The sequence below is a fragment of the Sphaeramia orbicularis genome, chromosome 6 (assembly GCF_902148855.1).
Source record: "Sphaeramia orbicularis chromosome 6, fSphaOr1.1, whole genome shotgun sequence".
Classification (NCBI taxonomy): Eukaryota; Metazoa; Chordata; class Actinopteri; order Kurtiformes; family Apogonidae; genus Sphaeramia; species Sphaeramia orbicularis.
The window spans coordinates 4,755,122-4,775,666 of record NC_043962.1 but is presented as its reverse complement, the minus strand read 5'-3'; the positions used below and the strand labels follow the sequence as shown (position 1 = coordinate 4,775,666).

General features: G+C 37.7%; 1 protein-coding gene across 1 annotated transcript; it reads right to left on the bottom strand.

The window, feature by feature from the left end:
* Positions 1-4,744: 4,744 nt before the first annotated feature.
* Positions 4,745-20,093, bottom strand: vps4a (vacuolar protein sorting 4 homolog A). The gene is made up of 11 exons (XM_030137351.1): positions 19,840-20,093; positions 19,133-19,244; positions 18,898-19,042; positions 18,752-18,813; positions 18,485-18,604; positions 16,787-16,943; positions 16,558-16,706; positions 15,708-15,789; positions 14,491-14,710; positions 14,233-14,373; positions 4,745-5,228 (listed from the first exon to the last, which is right to left on the bottom strand). The coding sequence occupies exons 1-11, from the start codon at positions 19,858-19,860 to the stop codon at positions 5,127-5,129; spliced, it is 1,311 nt and encodes a 436-aa protein (XP_029993211.1). The 5' UTR covers positions 19,861-20,093; the 3' UTR covers positions 4,745-5,126.
* Between the last annotated feature and the right edge of the window lie 452 nt (positions 20,094-20,545).

The window sequence follows — 20,545 nt, the reverse complement described above, 5'->3', positions numbered from 1 at the left end:
TAAATATTTTCATGTAATTTTACTTTTACAATTTTTTTTTTTTTTTTTTACATAAAAGAGAAAAATGTGTAGTTATTATTTATATTTTATTATGATAGTATTTTACTGATCTGATCCATTTGAGATTGAATTGGTCTGAATGTGGAACCTGAACTAAAATGATAATTAACATCTTCAGCGTAATTTTTGCATTTCACAAATTCATCCCCTGTGCCAGGTTGGACCCTTTGGTGGGCCGGTTTTAGTCCACTGGCCGTATGTTTGACACCCGTGAACATCAGTTTGAGGGATTTATCGATCTCCCCGTTTACAACTGAATGAAACAGAAGCAGAAAAAAAAGACAAAATGAGATAAAAACAACATAAAGATCTAATGAGATGGCGATGAAACAACTGCGTTAATGGTGTGATGTTGTCTCTGATTGGGTAAAAAGTGCATATTTTGTTCAGTTTTTTAAATTTTGTTGAATCAAAATCTGAATCTGAAACAAAAAGTCAAAACTAAACCCAACTGTGACTGGATCACAGACAAAAGACTTCGGAATTTTTTTATTTATTTTTTTTAAGTCAGAATGTCTTCATATTATATTAATATGATGATGTTAGAGAAGTCTGATCGTTGACTTTTGCACTTCGACACCCTTTACTTGTTCATTTTTACTGCAGTGAAGAGGTTGAATCCGTACTTCTGCTGTTACCAGAGTACCCAGTGTGTGTTTACTCGTAGTACCATGTGGGTACTTGTGCCACCGCTGCCTGCAGTGTGTCCGGTCAAAGTGTCCTTCAGGTCAGACGCACATTATCTACCTGGTGGCGGGTTTCCTCTTAAGTAGGCGGAGTTTCCACTGCAGGACGGAGAAACAAACAGAACAGACATGACTCACCTCTTTTGGTTTTTCTATCGAGCGAAACTGATCCTGATTTTTGCTTTGGGCGTTTTTACACAGCGTACCTGAGTCTGTATTCGAGTACGTTTGACCAGTATGTGCTTGTGAACGCGACATCTGCAGGAAAGGTGTGAACGTATCCAAGTACGGTGCAGACTCAGGTACGCAGTGTGAAAGCGCCCTTTGTTATCACAGCTTATGTGAAATACTGCTGATTGGTTCATCATTATCACTAATAACCACCGTTTTCTATGCAGTTTATTGTTGACAGTTTATTGTTTGATTCCAGTTTTTGAGTCACAAGTAGAAGCTTTTTCCTCATGTCAGCGGAAAAACTGTTAAACTAAACCCGTCTGTGGAAGCAAATCTGACTCCTATTTAGAAAAGCTTTTAAAATTCAACCACTGAAATGATTTACTTTGGAAATATATATACATTTCTGAATATTTTTTCACCGACTCATTTTCAGATTTGTTTCTCATCTGAATGTTTGTGAATCTTTAATCTGAATTTGGCCTTTTAACGTAACTATACATAAACTGTATAGACAAAAGTATGTGGACACATCATAGCTACAGTTGTAAGATTTTCTGTTCATGATGATTTGAGATAAAAACATCAATATTTCTTTAAAGTTTTATTTTTTTATACTTTATTTTTATTTGTTTTATCAACAGACAATACAACAGAGAAACTAGAGGTCACCGGTTGATCTCAAAATATTTAAATGACAGTAGTAATTATGCTTTGTTTAGTTTAAAATCCAGCGCTTTATGAGGATATGTTCCTTGATCTGTAGGTAATAAATCAATCTTTCCATAGAGTAAATTTCCTCTGTTACAGCCACTGATCCTCATGGGGTGCATCAGTTTTGAGCCAGTTCCTTGTAATGGCCTTTTTGGAAGCAATTATAAGAATTTTAAAGAGGTATTTTCTATTACATCTTTCTCTAATACATCTCTAGGTAGCAATCCCAGAAAAAAAACAAACTTGGGGTCCTTAGGAATAATGCAAGTCATAATGTCCTCAGTTATTTCAAAAAGCCTTTCCTAGACATACTTTAACTTTGTACATGTCCAGAAAATATGAAAGTGATTGTCGCTTTCATGCCCACAGTCTCCAACAATATCGTTGATGCCAGTTTACTTTAGTAGTGACATGTGGTGTAATAAAGAATCTAATCAGGCTTTTCCACCCAAATTCCCTCCATCTTTTAGAGGTGGTAATATTTCCTTAAAGTTTAATGGTAGATTTTTCTTCCTCAGTGAGATGTGAAGAAAGTAGATGGTTAGTTGTGGTAGAAAATTATTATTTACAGTCAGAGCAGGAAAAAATATTTTACAAATTTAGAGGTAGAACAGTTAAAATGATAGTCATGGATTAAAAAAAACAAGAACCACAAAAATCAGATAATTTAGATAGATAATTTAAACCAAACTAACCAATGCAATGATATTTATCCCATAATATAAAACTATATTCTGACATTAGTCATTATTGTTTTGTATCCCAGACCTGTTAGAAAAGAAACACCTGAATTCAAAGTGTCCACATACTTTTGTCCATATGGTGTATTATTAGAATTGTTAAAAGCTGAACACTGAATAGAGTTATTGAGACTTTTTGCCTCTAAATTGATCAGATTTGTTTCCTCAGACTCAGCTCATAGTTGACTGAAAATACGGTTTTCACCTGCAGACTTTATGGACAAACCAAATGCACTGTAGCACATGTTCACGAATAATAAACAGGTCAAAGCAGGAATGACGGCGCTTTGTTTTTCATTTGAAATGTCAGTTTTTATTAATTTAGGTTAAGTTGGTAGTCATGGTTACATGGGCAGCAGCAGGTTCGGTCCCCGTACAGGGACGTCGAATAACCTCCCACCGACCCAGGATGTACCTCCACAAACACAGCAACACTAGTACTGAGCTGTTACACGGTCCTGCCACGATAACGGTGTCGATCAGCAGTTCGTGTTCTGACAAAGAGCAGTTTCATCGACAGATTCCGACGCTGCGGGATCCTGCGTTCCTTCATGTCAGTTTGTCGACGACGGGACTAATACTGTCTAAAGCAAGAACCAGAACAGATGACGTGGTGTCGACGCTCGCCTCCTGGTCCAACTTTACACCAGAGGAGTTGGGCTGTAAACATACTGTCGCCCTGTAAAGGTCAGTCATTTACAATTTACACGTCAGCTGGGATCGAAAACGACAACAAGTAATGACCTGAAACACTGTTTAACAATGAGAAACTGCAAAAACAAACCAAAAACTGGACTCAAAGAGATGTGCTTGGTTGACTTGGTGTCGCAGATGAAAAGCTTGAGTGCTGAACGGACGTCTCAGTCCAACAGACATTCTTTCACAGTGGCAGGGATTATGGGAAATGTAGTGCAGAGTTACAAGCAACTAGGTTAAATAAATACTTTAGTAAATGCATGGTCTTCAGTTGGAGCCTTAATAGTGTCAAGAACATTGGCTTAAGAGCTAAATAAATTTTTTTTTTTTTTAAAGGTAAAACAATATGATCAGGAAGTCACAAAATAGATGCCATTTTAGAGTTGAGAAACTTCTTAAAGGGGCAATTTGGAATTTTAGTGTAAAATGTAAAAAAAAAAAAAAAGTATTTTTTTTTAAATAAATAAAACTCCCCCAAAAGACTGCAGAGCAGCAATTATGACACCATCTTAAAAATATAGATGTAAAGTTTTGCAGAAAATTAGCATGCTAAACAGCTAGCATCCCCTCTGTCTCCAATAGAACACAAATGCAACAGCTGACAGGAAATAAACAAGAGGTAGAAACAAAATGACCAATCAGGAAGTCACAGAATAGATAGTTTTTAGGGTTGAGAAATTTGTCAAAGTGGCAATTTGTAGTTTTAGTATAAAACTTTGTAAAAAAAAAAAAAAAAAAAAAAAAAAAAGAAATAAAATTATAATAATAAAGCTACCCCCAACAGATTGCAGACCAGGAATTCTGACACTATCGTAAAAATATCGATGCTAAATGGCTAACATTCCGTTGGTCTGATAGAACACAAATGCAACAGTCAACAGGAAATAACAAAGATAATAAATAAGTGGTACAAACAAAATGACTGAGACTAAACTGTAGTATAACGTTCCACCACTGTATGTAGCAATAGCTTATTAAGTTAGCTAGCTTCCCAATCTTAATGTTTGCGAAGTTTCTGTTCATGTGGTTCAGATCCGTTATGTACACGTAGCTGAAGTATCTGCTGAAACACTGCTCACCTCCATTTATTTCTGAATCTCAACCTTAAAATGAATCAACGGTGCGAGAAAGTCAACATTAACACTAGCTTTTCCCATTTCATACTGTTTACTGACATGACATTAAATACCATTTATCTACAATCACATCAAGTTTCTGCTTCTGACAGAAAATTATTAATTTAAATTTTACAAACTGCCCCTTTCAGCATTTAGATAAGAAGTTAAAGGAGTGTAGAAGGAAAAATAAACAGGGAAAATATGTCTCGTCTTGAACACTATCAGACAAACAACGAGGACCATGGGATGTGATTAAAGCTCCAGAACATCTACTGAACAGACAAAGGAATTAGTGTTTGGAAATCCTTCGTATCATCTGTCAATCAAACACATCTCTTACTTTGAACTTCATCAAACCTCGGTCATAGAACGAGCAGAGATGCGACACGGAGGCGGCAAATGAAACGCAGCTCTTCATCAAGTAACAAAATAACAGGGCTCTTTGCATACAGACGTGTACATCAAGACACATTTAAAAAAAAATATGATGCATTCACACGCTCGCATGCCTGGCAGGAGAACCAACTTCATCTTCAAACAGCTTCAGAATCTTTACGTCAAATGTCCTTCGTTGCAAAACCAAAGCAAAGTGCACCATGGCAACAATAAGTACAGTCTTTCAGTCACAGAACGGGCTCAGAGAGGGATGAACTCTGCATTTACGCTCCAATGCACCTTTTGTTTTGTCAGCGCGGGTCACGGGGAAGAGTTGAGCAGTGAAAAGCTTTGAAACAGAACGTATGAAATGGGTTCTACTGTTGAAACTTTCACGCCGGATGACAGGATTGTTTGCTTCTGTTCAAAGCGTCAGTTTCATTCTGAAATCCATGAGGATGTGAACGGAGTGGTGGGCGGAGTCATGGACGCCTACGGGGTCGGGGGTCGGGTGAGGTGAGTGTTATCGGGAGCAGGTCCAACCCTTCTGCTGGTCTGGACCCTCAGCCCTCCATCCCAAAGTCCTCTGTGAACTTCTTGACCTTGAGCAGGTCTTCAGTGTTGACGGTGGGACGGGTGGTGGACAGAGAGCGCAGCATGTCCGACTGGAAAAGACCGAACACACAGCAGGCGTTAACGGTCACTGGGTTTGGCCCAGTTACTACACAGACAAATGGACATGGGAGGAAAAGAGGGGTGAGTGTGTCCATGTGTATGTCCCCCTGAAAACTTCATTTGTTAAAGCACATTCTATAGCCTTATGCTTGACCACCAGGGGGCGCTAATGACCCCCTGACAAATGGCTTGAAACACACTTAAATACTTCACACATCACAAATAGACGCTTCAGGGATTATCTAGAACGGTTTTTAAGTGAAATTAAAATTTTGACTAAAATTTCTTTTTTCAGAGCACATACTATAGCATTCTGTTTTTTCCACTGGGGGGGGGTGCTAATCACCCCCTGATAAATTGTTTTAAACACCCTAAAATACACCAGAGGTGACTTGTTGATGTGTTTGGAATTATCTAAAACTGTTTTTAAGTGAAATAAAAATTTTGACTAAAATTTCATTTTTCAGAGCACATACTATAGCATTCTGTTTTTTCCACTGGGGGGGGTGCTAATGACCCCCTGACAAATAGTTTTTAACACCCTAAAATACCTCAGAGGTGACTTGTTGATGTCCTTGGGATGATCTAGAACTGTTTTAAGTCAATTTAAAATTTTGACTAAAATTTTTAAAAATTTAGTTTTTCAGAGCACATACTATAGCCTTATGTTTTTTCCACCGGGGGGGCGCTAATGACCCCCTGACAAATAGCTTGAAACACACTTAAATACTTCACACATCACAAATAGACGCTTCAGGGATTATCTAGAACTGTTTTTAAGTGAAATAAAAATTTTGACTAAAATGTCTTTTTTCAGTGCACATACTATAGCCTTATGTTTTTTCCACTGGGGGGTGCTAATGACCCCCTGACAAATGGTTTGAAACACACTTAAATACTTCACACATCACAAATAGACGCTTCAGGAATTATCTAGAACTGTTTTTAAGTGATATAAAAATTTTGACTAAAATTTCATTTTTCAGAGCACATACTATAGCCTTATGTTTTTTCCACCAGGGGGAGCTGACAACCCCCTGACAAATTGTTTTAAACACTCTAAATTACATCAGAGGTGACTTGTTCATGTGCTTGGAATTATCTAGAACTGTTTTTAAGTGAAATAAAAATTTTGACTAAAATTTCATTTTTCAAAGCACATACTATAGCCTTATGCTTTTTCCACCGAGGGGCGCTAATGACCCCCTGACAAATGGCTTGAAACGCACTTAAATACTTCACACATCACAAATAGACGCTTCAGGAATTATCTAGAACTGTTTTTAAGTGAAATAAAAATTTTGACTAAAATTTCTTTTTTCAGAGCACATACTATAGCCTGATGTTATTTCCACCGGGGGGCGCTAATGACCCCCTGACAAAGAGCTTGAAACACACTTAAATACTTCACACATCACAGTAGATGCCTCAGAGATTATGTAGAACTGTTTTAAAGTGAAATAAAAATTTTGACTATAATTTCTTTTTTCAGAGCACATACTATAGCCTTATGTTTTTTCCACTGGGGGGCGCTAATGACACCCTGACAAATGGCTTGAAACGCACTTAAATACTTCACACATCACAAATAGACGCTTCAGGGATTATCTAGAACGGTTTTTAAGTGAAATAAAAATTTTGACTAAAATGTCTTTTTTCAGAGCACATACTATAGCCTGATGTTATTTCCACCGGGGGGCGCTAATGACCCTGACAAATTGTTTTTAACACCCTAAAATACCTCAGAGGTGACTTGTTGATGTGCTTGGAATGATCTAGAACTGTTTTTAAGTCAATTTAAAATTTTGACTAAAATTTTAAAATTTCATTTTTCGGAGCACATACTATAGCCTTATGTTTTTTCCACCGAGAGGCGCTAGTGACCCCCTGACAAATGGTTTTAAACACCCTAAAATACATCAGATGTGACTTGTTGATGTGTTTGGAATTATCTAGAACTGTTTTTAAGTGAAATAAAAATTTTGACTAAAATTTCATTTTTCAGTGCACATACTATAGCCTTATGTTTTTTCCACTGGGGGGCGCTAATGACCCCCTGACAAATGGCTTGAAACGCACTTAAATACTTCACACATCACAAATAGACGCTTCAGGGATTATCTAGAACTGTTTTTAAGTGAAATAAAAATTTTGACTAAAATGTCTTTTTTCAGTGCACATACTATAGCCTTATGTTTTTTCCACTGGGGGGCGCTAATGACTCCCTGACATATGGCTTGAAACACACTTAAATACTTCACACATCACAAATAGATGCTTCAGGGATTATCTAGAACTGTTTTTAAGTGAAATAAAAATTTTGACTAAAATTTCTTTTTTCAGAGCACATACTATAGCCTTATGTTTTTTCCACTGGGGGGCGCTAATGACCCCCTGACAAATGGTTTTAAACACCCTAAAATACACCAGAGGTGACTTGTTGATGTGTTTGGAATTATCTAAAACTGTTTTTAAGTGAAATAAAAATTTTGACTAAAATTTCATTTTTCAGAGCACATACTATAGCATTCTGTTTTTTCCACTGGGGGGGGTGCTAATGACCCCCTGACAAATAGTTTTTAACACCCTAAAATACCTCAGAGGTGACTTGTTGATGTCCTTGGGATGATCTAGAACTGTTTTTAAGTCAATTTAAAATTTTGACTAAAATTTTAAAAATTTAGTTTTTCAGAGCACATACTATAGCCTTATGTTTTTTCCACCGGGGGGGCGCTAATGACCCCCTGACAAATAGCTTGAAACACACTTAAATACTTCACACATCACAAATAGACCCTTCAGGGATTATCTAGAACTGTTTTTAAGTGAAATAAAAATTTTGACTAAAATGTCTTTTTTCAATGCACATACTATAGCCTTATGTTTTTTCCACTGGGGGGCGCTAATGACTCCCTGACATATGGCTTGAAACACACTTAAATACTTCACACATCACAAATAGACGCTTCAGGGATTATCTAGAACTGTTTTTAAGTGAAATAAAAATTTTGACTAAAATTTCTTTTTTCAGAGCACATACTATATAGCCTTATGTATTTTCCACTGGGGGGCGCTAATGACCCCCTGACAAATGGTTTTAAACACCCTAAAATACACCAGAGGTGACTTGTTGATGTCCTTGGGATGATCTAGAACTGTTTTTAAGTGAAATAAAAATCATGACTAAAATTTCATTTTTCAGAGCACATACTATAGCCTTATGTTTTTTCCACTGGGGGGCGCTAATGACCCCCTGACAAATGGTTTGAAACACACTTAAATACTTCACACATCACAAATAGACGCTTCAGGAATTATCTAGAACTGTTTTTAAGTGATATAAAAATTTTGACTAAAATTTCATTTTTCAGAGCACATACTATAGCCTTATGTTTTTTTCCACCAGGGGGAGCTGACAACCCCCTGACAAATTGTTTTAAACACTCTAAATTACATCAGAGGTGACTTGTTCATGTGCTTGGAATTATCTAGAACTGTTTTTAAGTGAAATAAAAATTTTGACTAAAATTTCATTTTTCAAAGCACATACTATAGCCTTATGCTTTTTCCACCGAGGGGCGCTAATGACCCCCTGACAAATGGCTTGAAACGCACTTAAATACTTCACGCATCACAGTAGATGCCTCAGAGATGATCTAGAACTGTTTTTAAGTGAAATAAAAATTTTGACTAAAATTTCTTTTTTCAGAGCACATACTAAAGCATTCTGTTTTTTCCACTGGGGGGGTGCTAATGACCCCCTGACAAATTGTTTTAAACACCCTAAAATACACCAGAGGTGACTTGTTGATGTGTTTGGAATGATCTAGAACCGTTTTTAAGTGAAATAAAAATCTTGACTAAAATTTCAAAATTTCATTTTTCAGAGCACATACTATAGCCTTATGTTTTTTTCCACCGGGGGGGCGCTAATGACCCTGACAAATAGCTTGAAACGCACTTAAATACTTCACACATCACAAATAGACGCTTCAGGGATTATCTAGAACTGTTTTTAAGTCAATTTAAAATTTTGACTAAAATTTTAAAATTTCATTTTTCGGAGCACATACTATAGCCTTATGTTTTTCCACCGAGGGGCGCTAATGACCCCCTGACAAATGGTTTTAAACACCCTAAAATACATCAGATGTGACTTGTTGATGTGTTTGGAATTATCTAGAACTGTTTTTAAGTGAAATAAAAATTTTGACTAAAATTTCATTTTTCAGTGCACATACTATAGCCTTATGTTTTTTCCACTGGGGGGCGCTAATGACCCCCTGACAAAGAGCTTGAAACACACTTAAATACTTCACACATCACAGTAGATGCCTCAGAGATTATCTAGAACTGTTTTAAAGTGAAATAAAATTTTTGGCTAAAATTTCATTTTTCAGTGCTCATACTATAGCCTTATTTTTTTCCACTGGGGGGCACTAATGACCCCCTGACAAATGGCTTGAAACGCACTTAAATACTTCACACATCACAAATAGATGCTTCAGGGATTATCTAGAACGGTTTTTAAGTGAAATAAAAATTTTGACTAGAATTTCTTTTTTCAGAGCACATACTATATAGCCTTATGTTTTTTTTCCACCGGGGGGTGCTAATGACCCTGACAAATGGTTTTTAACACCCTAAAATACCTCAGAGGTGACTTGTTGATGTGCTTGGGATGATCTAGAACTGTTTTTAAGTCAATTTAAAATTTTGACTAAAATTTTAAAATTTCATTTTTCAGAGCACATACTATAGCCTTATGTTTTTTCCACTGGGGGGCGCTAATGACCCGCTGACAAATGGCTTGAAACGCACTTAAATACTTCACACATCACAAATAGACGCTTCAGGGATTATCTAGAACTGTTTTTAAGTGAAATAAAAATTTTGACTATAATTTCTTTTTTCAGAGCACATACTATAGCCTTATGTTTTTTTTCCACCGGGGGGCGCTAATGACCCTGACAAATTGTTTTTAACTCCCTAACATACCTCAGAGGTGACTTGTTAATGTGCTTGGGATGATCTAGAACTGTTTTAAAGTGAAATAAAAATTTTGACTAAAATTTCATTTTTTCAGTGCACATACTATAGCCTTATTTTTTTCCACTGGGGGGCGCTAATGACCCCCTGACAAATGGCTTGAAACGCACTTAAATACTTCACACATCACAAATAGACACTTCAGGGATTATCTAGAACTGTTTTTAAGTGAAATAAAAATTTTGACTATAATTTCTTTTTTCAGAGCACATACTATAGCCTGATGTTTTTTACACTGGGGGGCGCTAGTGACCCCCTGACAAATTGTTTTTAACACCCTAAAATACATCAGATGTGACTTGTTGATGTGTTTGGAATTATCTAGAACTGTTTTAAAGTGAAATAAAAATTTTGACTAAAATTTCATTTTTCAGTGCACATACTATAGCCTTATTTTTTTCCACTGGGGGGCGCTAATGACCCGCTGACAAATGGCTTGAAACGCACTTAAATACTTCACACATCACAAATAGACGCTTCAGGGATTATCTAGAACTGTTTTTAAGTGAAATAAAAATTTTGACTATAATTTCTTTTTTCAGAGCACATACTATAGCCTTATGTTTTTTTTCCACCGGGGGGCGCTAATGACCCTGACAAATTGTTTTTAACACCCTAACATACCTCAGAGGTGACTTGTTAATGTGCTTGGGATGATCTAGAACTGTTTTTAAGTCAATTTAAAATTTTGACTAAAATTTTAAAATTTCATTTTTCAGAGCACTTACTATAGCCTTATGTTTTTTCCACTGGGGGGCGCTAATGACCCCCTGACAAAGAGCTTGAAACACACTTAAATACTTCACACATCACAGTAGATGCCTCAGAGATTATCTAGAACTGTTTTAAAGTGAAATAAAAATTTTGACTAAAATTTCATTTTTCAGTGCACATACTATAGCCTTATGTTTTTCCACTGGGGGGGCGCTAATGACCCCCTGACAAATGGCTTGAAACGCACTTAAATACTTCACACATCACAAATAGACACTTCAGGGATTATCTAGAACTGTTTTTAAGTGAAATAAAAATTTTGACTATAATTTCTTTTTTCAGAGCACATACTATAGCCTTATGTTTTTTCCACTGGGGGGTGCTAGTGACCCCCTGACAAATTGTTTTTAACACCCTAAAATACATCAGATGTGACTTGTTGATGTGTTTGGAATTATCTAGAACTGTTTTTAAGTGAAATAAAAATTTTGACTAAAATTTCATTTTTCAGAGCACATACTATAGCCTTATGTTTTTTTTCCACCGGGGGGCGCTAATGACCCTGACAAATTGTTTTTAACACCCTAAAATACCTCAGAGGTGACTTGTTAATGTGCTTGGGATGATCTAGAACTGTTTTTAAGTCAATTTAAAATTTTGACTAAAATTTTAAAATTTCATTTTTCAGAGCACTTACTATAGCCTTATGTTTTTTCCACTGGGGGGCGCTAATGACCCCCTGACAAAGAGCTTGAAACACACTTAAATACTTCACACATCACAGTAGATGCCTCAGAGATTATCTAGAACTGTTTTAAAGTGAAATAAAAATTTTGACTAAAATTTCATTTTTCAGTGCACATACTATAGCCTTATGTTTTTCCACTGGGGGGGCGCTAATGACCCCCTGACAAATGGCTTGAAACGCACTTAAATACTTCACACATCACAAATAGACACTTCAGGGATTATCTAGAACTGTTTTTAAGTGAAATAAAAATTTTGACTATAATTTCTTTTTTCAGAGCACATACTATAGCCTTATGTTTTTTCCACTGGGGGGTGCTAGTGACCCCCTGACAAATTGTTTTTAACACCCTAAAATACATCAGATGTGACTTGTTGATGTGTTTGGAATTATCTAGAACTGTTTTTAAGTGAAATAAAAATTTTGACTAAAATTTCATTTTTCAGAGCACATACTATAGCCTTATGTTTTTTTTCCACCGGGGGGCGCTAATGACCCTGACAAATTGTTTTTAACACCCTAAAATACCTCAGAGGTGACTTGTTAATGTGCTTGGGATGATCTAGAACTGTTTTTAAGTCAATTTAAAATTTTGACTAAAATTTTAAAATTTCATTTTTCAGAGCACTTACTATAGCCTTATGTTTTTTCCACTGGGGGGCGCTAATGACCCCCTGACAAAGAGCTTGAAACACACTTAAATACTTCACACATCACAGTAGATGCCTCAGAGATTATCTAGAACTGTTTTAAAGTGAAATAAAAATTTTGACTAAAATTTCATTTTTCAGTGCACATACTATAGCCTTATTTTTTTCCACTGGGGGGGCGCTAATGACCCCCTGACAAATGGCTTGAAACGCACTTAAATACTTCACACATCACAAATAGACACTTCAGGGATTATCTAGAACTGTTTTTAAGTGAAATAAAAATTTTGACTATAATTTCTTTTTTCAGAGCACATACTATAGCCTGATGTATTTTCCACTGGGGGGTGCTAGTGACCCCCTGACAAATTGTTTTTAACACCCTAAAATACATCAGATGTGACTTGTTGATGTGTTTGGAATGATCTAGAACTGTTTTTAAGTGAAATAAAAATTTTGACTACAATTTCATTTTTCAGAGCACATACTATAGCCTTATGTTTTTTTTCCACCGGGGGGCGCTAATGACCCTGACAAATTGTTTTTAACACCCTAAAATACCTCAGAGGTGACTTGTTAATGTGCTTGGGATGATCTAGAACTGTTTTTAAGTCAATTTAAAATTTTGACTAAAATTTTAAAATTTCATTTTTCAGAGCACTTACTATAGCCTTATGTTTTTTCCACTGGGGGGCGCTAATGACCCCCTGACAAAGAGCTTGAAACACACTTAAATACTTCACACATCACAGTAGATGCCTCAGAGATTATCTAGAACTGTTTTAAAGTGAAATAAAAATTTTGACTAAAATTTCATTTTTCAGTGCACATACTATAGCCTTCTGTTTTTTCCACTGGGAGGGGTGCTAATGACCCCCTGACAAATTGTTTTAAACACCCTAAAATACACCAGAGGTGACTTGTTGATGTGTTTGGAATTATCTAGAACTGTTTTAAAGTGAAATAAAAATTTTGACTAAAATTTCATTTTTTCAGTGCACATACTATAGCCTTATTTTTTTCCACTGGGGGGGGGGCGCTAATGACCCCCTGACAAATGGCTTGAAACGCACTTAAATACTTCACACATCACAAATAGACACTTCAGGGATTATCTAGAACTGTTTTTAAGTGAAATAAAAATTTTGACTATAATTTCTTTTTTCAGAGCACATACTATAGCCTGATGTTTTTTCCACTGGGGGGTGCTAGTGACCCCCTGACAAATTGTTTTTAACACCCTAAAATACATCAGATGTGACTTGTTGATGTGTTTGGAATTATCTAGAACTGTTTTTAAGTGAAATAAAAATTTTGACTAAAATTTCATTTTTCAGAGCACATACTATCGCCTTATGTTTTTTCCACCGGGGGGCGCTAATGACCCCCTGACAAATTGTTTTTAACACCCTAAAATACCTCAGAGGTGACTTGTTGATGTGCTTGGGATGATCTAGAACTGTTTTTAAGTCAATTTAAAATTTTGACTAAAATTGTAAAATTTCATTTTTCAGAGCACATACTATAGCCTTATGTTTTTTCCACTGGGGAGCGCTAATGACCCCCTGACAAATAGCTTGAAACACTTAAATACTTCACATATCACAGTAGATGCCTCAGAGATTATCTAGAACTGTTTTAAAGTGAAATAAAAATTTTGACTAAAATTTCTTTTTTCAGAGCACATACTATAGCCTTATTTTTTTCCAGTGGGGGGCGCTGACACCCCCCCCACCACCGCCCTGACATATTGTTGTACAGTGGACCCTGCCCTTTGACCTCTGTTCTGATACAGGCCTGTGTGTTGTTCGGCGTCTGTGCACTGAACCTCACCATGCACACGATGGGCTCCAGTAGTTTATCACTCGGCACATCCATCCAGGTCATCTCTATGGCAGCGGGGTCACCAGGGGAACAAGGGGTCAAGAGGTCATCCACCATTACCTGGCTGTTGCTACGCGACGGGCCGCGAACCTGCACCAGTAAAAACAGAGACAGAAAAGAGATGAGACCGAGCAGCGACGCCCTCCTGTGGATGTGTTCATGGTGCGACAGCGGCGTGTGGACATCTGGACTTCAAGGTGGGCGGACCTTTTTGAAGTGGGTGGCGGACTGGACCTTCCGGACCGGCTGCATCAGAGCGTCTCGGACGATGATGCTGATGTCTGCGCCAGAGTAGCCGTCAGTTTTGCGGGCGAGCTGCCGCAGGTCGGCGTCGCTCAGGCTGTGCGGCGTGTTCCCTAAATGCAGACGGAACATCTGGGCTCGGGCCGGTTCCTCCGGGAGCGGGATGTAGATACGCTTCTCGAATCTGACGCAGGAAGAGACAACAGGTGTCAATTAACAGTCGCAGATCAGGAAAGAATCCTGATATTGGCTGGAAAATAAGGGCTGTTAAAAGGTAAATAATATGAACAGAACTCGTAACAGAACTAGAGGATTCTCGTTATTTCCTGTTTGACTCCTGAATGTTTCTGTCTGTGTTTCTGCACTTTGCTTTTGTATTTTTACTTTCCCCACAGTGGGATCAATAAAGTCATATCTGATCTTAAACATAAAACATATCAAGTTGTTCCAGTTGTCTGTCAATAAAAGCTCATTTCTTCCTTTCTTTTCCTGTGTGGACGACATACACTGTCTTTACACCAGATATCATCAGGCTGCGTACCCTTCAGGTCTCTGGGTGAATGCACACTTTAAACTTAACGTTATAAAAAAAGTCATGTTATTTTTCACTACTTGTTTTAGGTCAGAATTCAAAAGTTGCTAATTTTTACATGATTTTTAAACAGACAACTCAATACAACTGACAGATCACAGTGGATCTACAAATACACCAAACATTTAGTAACAGACAGAATATCGGTACAATTACACTTATTTTTCTTAAGACATTTCAGGTTGTTCATATTTTTGTGTAACGACAGTTTGTAAAAAAAAAAAAAACATTTTCACGTAATTTTACTTTTTTACTGAAACAAGCAGAGGTTTGTAGTTTCATCAGTTAGAATATTTTACTGGTCTGACCCACTTTAGATCACACTGGTCTGAATGTGGAACTTGAACTAAAACGATTTTAACACCATTGATTGTTTATATTTTCAGTGTAATTTTTGCTTTTCACAACTTCATCGTGTGGTTTTGGCCCAGGGGCCGTAGGTTTGACCCCCCTGCCTTAGATCATGATGTATGTATCATATCAGCAGATTCTCAACAACATGCGACCCTAGTTCTGCCTGAATATTGGACATTAATACAGTTTTATCAAATACTACGAAAAATGCTGTCAACAAGAGTTGACCTCTGACCTTCTGCGAATGGCGGCGTCTAGAACCCAGGGGATGTTTGTGGCTCCCAGCACCAAGATACCATCGTTGTTGTTCCCGACACCTACATCAGCAGAGAGTTGGAGTCAGTACGAACACATCCTCACATGCTGTGACATGTGACTGTTCAATACTGTATATACACAATATATGGACAAAAGTATGTGGACACGTTGAATTCAGGTGTTTCTTTTCTTTCTGGGATAGAAAACAATGATGACCAATGTCAGAATATAGTTTTATATTTGGATAAATATCATTGCATTGGTTACTTTGGGTTAAACTGTTATCCTTGCTTCCAAAACGTCTCAGAGATGGTTTTGACTTAATTTCTCTCAACATTTATTTATTTTTTATCCATGACTATGATTTTAAATGTTCTACCTCAAAATTTCTAAAATATTTTTTGGGCTCTGACTGTAAATCATAATTTTCTACCACAACTAACCATCTACTTTCTTCAAATTTCACTGAGAGAGAAAAATCTCCTATTAAACTTTAAGGAAATATTGATGTTTTTATCTCAAATCATGAACAGGTCATCTTACAGCTGTAGACATGATGTGTCCCAATACTTTTGTCCATATATTGATAAAAAAAAAAAAAAAAAAATCAGTGTTGAGAGAACTTAAGTCCAAACCATCTCTGAGGCATTTTAGAAGCAAAGATAATTTAACCTTAACTAACCTATGGAATGATATTTATCCCATGATATAAAACTATATTCTGACATTAGTCATTATTGTTTTGTATCCCAGACCCCTGCTAGAAAAGAAACACCTGAATTCAACGTGTCCACATACTTTTGTCCATACAGTGAACATCTACTCACCCTGCATCTGGACCAAGAACTCCGTCTTGATGCGGCGGGCCGCCTCGCTCTCATTCTCGTTCCTGGATCCGCAGAGCGAGTCCACCTCGTCGATGAAGATGATGGAGGGTTTGTGTTGACGGGCCAAGTCGAACAGGTTCTTCACCAGTCTGTGGAGAACAGCGAGGCAGGAGTTAAGCAGAAGGGAAACAGCAGCGTTAGAGGAAAGTCCTCCAGAGGACAAACGTACTTCTCACTCTCTCCGAGCCACTTGGACATGAGGTCTGATGACGACACAGAGAAGAAGGTGGAGTTGTTGGCCTCGGTGGCGACAGCTTTGGCCAGGTACGACTTCCCCGTCCCCGGAGGACCGAAGAGGAGGATGCCTCTCCACGGAGTCCGTTTACCTGAGAACAGACAGTAGGAACAGTCAGACTGGGACAAAAACCTCCATCTGATGCTATTTATCCTATTATTGTGAACCTGATTTTATCAGAGCAGATCTTATCTTATATATCTATAAACTTCTACTAGTTTTAGCATATTTTGTATTTTTGCCCATATATTTGGACTGTATTTTGTGTTGTTTTAAATGTGCTATTGAAATAAACTTGACCTTGATCTAAACTTTAACTTAATACCCATGGAAAACAGTGATGAATGTGAGTCCAAAGACCCAAACAGGTACCGCCAACCAAAACCATTTACTGATCTAAACTGTTTAATACCTGCTGGACTATAAAAACACGTCTCAGGCGACATTTAGACGGTAACAATCTGAACCGAAAACGCTAAAGTGGCGCTGGGTTCTCACTTTTAATTCTGCGTTTAGACGTGCATTTTGGGAAAATCTGCATGCAGACGGAAACGCAAAAGTGTGTGAACTTTCCTATTTATGGATGAAGTATGAACGCCAGGTGGCATCAGAACCACCAAGACCAAGCACCTGCATAGAACCTTTTACTTCTGTTCCTGTTCTCTCCTAGTGCCAAATATGAACACAAAACAGGAAACAGAACATGGGTTAGGCTGAAGGTAGCTGCTCTCTAATAAAGATTCGTAACAATTGCTGAAACGGCTCTTGGATGTAAATTAGAGCGGTTAGGGCAACTTGAAGGTCGTTCACAGGGAAATAATCTGACATGTTGTTGTTTTCCTGTACTGGCGCGTGCCTGTGATGTAAACTATACGCACGGGAAAACGCAGTTTAGCGTTTTCAACCCTTTAGACAGTGATGTGAGAATGGAACATTTTTAAGATTTCCACTCTGGAAGGTGGTTTCACTTTTTAACATTTTCAGCCCCCAAAAATGCCATTGTCGTCTAAACGAAAGGCACATCTGATCAAATATTTTGTCGTTTTCACCCAAAAGAGTTGTCGTGTAAACTAGGCCTCAGATATATCTCAGTGCTGGACAACATTTCCCCTCCCATTTTGTCACATACACAGGTGTGGGTGTGTCAGAATCATGTCTAGTCAATTGAATCTACCACAGGTGGAAACATCTGAAGCACGATGAGTGGAAACAGGACGAACCTGAGCTCAGTTTTGAGTGTCATGGCAGACACTGTGAATACTGATGTACATGTTACATCTCTGATTTTAATTTTTTTTGGCAAAACTTTCAAACAAACATTTTTCAGTTTGTCACTTTGAGGTATTTTGTGTAGAACAATGAGGTAAAAAATAAATTCAGTCTATTTGGGAATAAGGCTGTAACATAAGAAATTGTAAAAAAAAAATAAAAAAAAATAAAAAAAAGTGTTGTGAAAACTTTCCAGATGCACTGTACAACTCCACAAAACAATAAGTTAATCACATGATTCATGTTTTCTGACAAGTATAATGTGTTTAGAAATAAATCTGTGAATTTTCCCACATGGACAGGAACCAGGTCTGTTTTCTTTATGCATTTTCATCATTTGTCATTTGGTAATAGTGGACATACCTGTAAAGAGGTGAGGGAATTTGATGGGCAGGATGACCGCTTCCTTCAGTGCTTCCTTGGCTCCTTCCAGCCCGGCCACATCATTCCACCTGACATTAGGCTTCTCCATTACAATAGCACCTGAACACACCAACATATAATACTTCAGAAATATAGAAAATAATACTGAAATCCCAAAACACAAATGGAAGATTAAGAAAGTGGCTTGGACTCGTTCCGGTCACATGAACACAGCCTCATATCTATGCTGATGTTTTTTTTTCTCACCCATAAGTTGCTCTTGCAGTTTCTTTTTCTCTGGGTTCTCTCCCTCGCTGTCACTGTCACTCCTACATCAGACACAAATACATAAACAACATGTAAATACAATGAAGTGTTTAGAAAAGACTTAACGATGCTCTCTGTCAGCGTACTTGTCGTTGCTCTGTGCCTCCTTCACAGGCTTCTTGCCCTGTTTGTCTTTATTCTTCAGGTATTCCTTAAGCTTCTCTGCTCGGTCCAAATACTGCATACACTTGGCTCGTATGCTCTCCTTCGCCTTGTCACTGTGGGCCTCATCTGAAGAAAAAAAACAAACATCATGAGGTAGAGTTACAGCGCTGGGTTCTGCCTTCATTTGAACCTGTATGTTAGGCTGCAGCTACTCACATTTAATGGCATGTAGGAAATATTCCACAGCATGCTGATACAGGCGCAGGGCCTCTTCATAATTCTTTGCCTTGTCTTCCTCTGTGGCTTTGGTCACAAGATCAATCGCTTTCTGCAAGAAATTAAGACAATCAATGCAATAAAGTCTTCAGATGAATGGGTGTGTGGAGGAAACCGGGGCAGCATGTAAACACAAGGGCTCAGTCCTAACAATAGAGCAGTTTTATGCTTAATATTATATTCCCCAATTTCTTTAGCTCACCCTTAACACTGTTATAGCTATTTCTTGTTCATGTCCCTGCAAGAGGATGTTCTATGACGCATATTTTAATGTTTTAGTAGTTTTATGTATGAGCAGGACACAGTCTAGCTAAGTGAGATAGCTCCTGTTAGCCATGTACCGTTATATTAAGCCTCCTGTTCAGGTTTACCGTTAGCCATCAACTCCCTAACTCTAACCTGTAACCCTTATTATGCATTTTTATACTAATTATTTACTCAGCTGATTCAGGACCATCAGTTGCGTAATGTTTATTCGACAAAATTACATTAGCTTAGCTGCCTCAGGTTGGATAGAACGCTTCTGACGTGCTAATAACGTTAGCTCCTGGTTTAGCGTCAGCTGTTTTTCTAGCCCGTTAGCTTCCATTCATGACACTACAGCAGCTATGTAAAGTTGTAGCTTGTTAGCTAACGTTAGCAGGTACCTGTAATGTTGACGTTGTCATTTCATCTCACTCGTCTGCTCTCCGTCCAGATTTTCTATATTCTCCCCCTCACCGACGGCGGACGTGTGAAGAAATATACCCGTTAGCTGTCCTGCGATGTGCGGGGACGACGTGCTCTTGACATGACAAAAACAGTCACTATAGGACAAGAGCTAGCAAAGATGACAGCTCCGCTTCGACCCAGTAAAACCACAGCAACCGCACGGACTGCATCTCCCGACAAGCTCCCCGACAGCAGGACTACTTCCGGTTCAAACTGCCAATATAAAACTTCGAATAACAAACAATTCCACAATTCGGCAACAAAATCCATACAGTACGTCCAATCATTAAATTAACGAATTTTATAATTATGGGCATTTCCCGAACTTGGTCAGATATCTGTTTAACGACGTATCTAATTCAACAAATATCTTTTTTAAATCGTCGTTTCCGGTTGAATGTCTACTTCAACTTGACAGAAATGCTTACAGTTACGGCAGTGCCACCTAGCGGCCACAATGCGAATTACATACACCATATCTAATCTGCAAAATGAATAACAAATGACTTGAATTAAATATTTAGGTCCTCTTTATCAGTTGAAACCAGATATACATCACATTAAATTAATAAATAAAAAAACCTTTGTGCCCTTGAACTTTCTCCTACCCTGTTACTGTGCAGTTTATCACCCTTCAAGACA

Excerpts from the sequence above, each read along its gene's own strand:
- vps4a (XM_030137351.1), bottom strand. The coding sequence starts at position 19,860 with ATGACAACGTCAACATTACAG. Across the intron at positions 18,605-18,751 it reads ACTGCAAGAGCAACTTATGG|GTGCTATTGTAATGGAGAAG; the intron begins GTGAGAAAAAAA and ends TGGTGTGTTCAG. Across the intron at positions 14,711-15,707 it reads GACGCCGCCATTCGCAGAAG|ATTCGAGAAGCGTATCTACA; the intron begins GTCAGAGGTCAA and ends TTCCTGCGTCAG.